The sequence below is a fragment of the Propithecus coquereli genome, unplaced genomic scaffold (genome assembly GCF_000956105.1).
Source record: "Propithecus coquereli isolate 6110/MARCELLA unplaced genomic scaffold, Pcoq_1.0 Scaffold26, whole genome shotgun sequence".
Lineage (NCBI taxonomy): Eukaryota > Metazoa > Chordata > Mammalia > Primates > Indriidae > Propithecus > Propithecus coquereli.
In genome coordinates, this window is record NW_012148174.1 from 1,434,773 (window position 1) to 1,436,588 (window position 1,816).

Here is a 1,816-nt window from a genome sequence, read left to right on the forward strand (position 1 = left end):
TTAACTTGAATTATTGAGGCAAGTACTTCAATATAAATCCTTTTATAAGCATAGCATTTCTATTAATAAGAACACAAGGGGCAAAATGGCAGACAAAAAGACTCCAAATCAGGATGCAACTGTGACTTAACCAGATTATTTTTAACATTTTGTAACAGTTCAAAGCTGGAGCATTTCATTTCCACTTACCTTTCACAGAGGCGGTCCTCGTACAGTTGTATAGAATGGCCAGTTCCCCAAACGTGGTCCACATGGGGATGGACGACAGCAATTTCTCCCCTTGGAACACCTCTAGCCGACCCTCTGTCGCGCGGAATTTAAAAAAAATGCAAATAATCAAAATCTGCCTAGATTCCATAAATTAGAAAAATAATCAGAGTATACGCAATGCACAGAGGTAAGATATTTTATGACTCTCACTATAATACAGCGATTAAGAAACCAGCTCTGCTACTGACTATTAGTGGGGTCACTTTGAGAAAGTTACTCTTTCTACTTGAAGTTCCTCGTCGTTAATAGGCATAATAATAATCTTTGTCTCATGCTGTTGTGAGAATGATTTAAATAAGTTAATGGAGGTAAAGAACCGATAACAATGGCTCACACGCAGTAATTGCTATATAAGTATTTGCTTTTGTTAATGTTATTATATTACTGTTGTTTCAAGCTCTTTCTCCATATGACAAGTGTTTTGTTTGAAATTCATTCTACCCTGTGAAAAATGTAGTACACGAAACTATTTCTCTTTCACGAGGAGCCCACCAATCACGGCGTGTCTTAAAAGCACACACAGCTGTTCACACCGATGGAGGACAACTTACCATAACCAGTAACTACACGGGCCCTGGAGTCACCCCGCATGGCTCCGAGACCTCGCTATCCTCATTTTTGGCTGTGTGACCTTGGGCAAGTCACTTCCTGGTACCTCCGTTGTTATCTAACCTCTCATTCATTGAAAGGGAATTCATATTAATTATAAATAGAAATCACTAATTACCATGCTTGGCACTTATCTTTGCCTAGGTAGCACTTCCGGCAACCTTTTCACAATTCTTTTTACCCTGGAAACTTTCTTCTCCTCTCCCTTAGAACCAATATCAACAAAACCTTATCTAACTAAACGCAAAAGCTGAAAAGATCCATTTCTGTAGAGGAAGAAAAACGGTGGGGTAATCTCTCTTTCCCTTAAGAATTAGTCTTTCCTTTTCCTAATTCACCACTAAATAGCTCTGGGCCCTCTGTGTTCATCCATTCATTCGGCAAATCCGATCGAGTATCTATGTCGTGCAGGAACTGTACCAGTTTCCAGAGAAATCCAGAGGATGAAAGAGAAAAGATACTTATTCTGATAGAAATTATATTCTAGTAAGAAAAAAAAAACCCTGCTTTGGCTCCAAATTCCACAGGTTAGATATGCAATTTAATAATTTCTCATTACAGCTGAATTCTCTTCCATCGAAGTCACGTAATGGTACTGTCCAGTTGCTACCATGAATCTTAATGCATTTCAAAGTTTTTTTCTGGTTGGCTATGGCTCGGGGGACCTGAGCAATGCTGAAGGATTATACGGGATATCAAAAACTTAAGCTCAATACGCTTTTACTATTTGCTATTCGTGCTATGCTTTATAAAGGGGAGGTTTTTAATTATCAAATTAATTTGCTCGACCAGGTAATTAAACCGGCAATTCAGTCCTTAGATGACACCATAATTAATGCAAATAAGAAATCGTCCAGCTTTCATTTCCATGTGTGCTCTAACTCTGATCTCCGCAGCTGTATTGATGCTGACTTCTGTTCAACCTCTTCTCTCCCTG

The 1,816-nt window shown here is 38.8% G+C and overlaps 1 protein-coding gene across 1 annotated transcript in view; it reads right to left on the reverse strand.

The window, feature by feature from the left end:
- Positions 1-1,816, reverse strand: part of PRKG2 (protein kinase, cGMP-dependent, type II) — an 85,315-nt gene that overhangs the window by 82,716 nt on the left and 783 nt on the right. Inside the window, exon 2 of the mRNA XM_012647143.1 lies at positions 190-303. Within this exon, the coding sequence (XP_012502597.1) occupies positions 190-303 (114 nt within the window). The remainder of the gene's footprint in view (positions 1-189; positions 304-1,816) is intronic.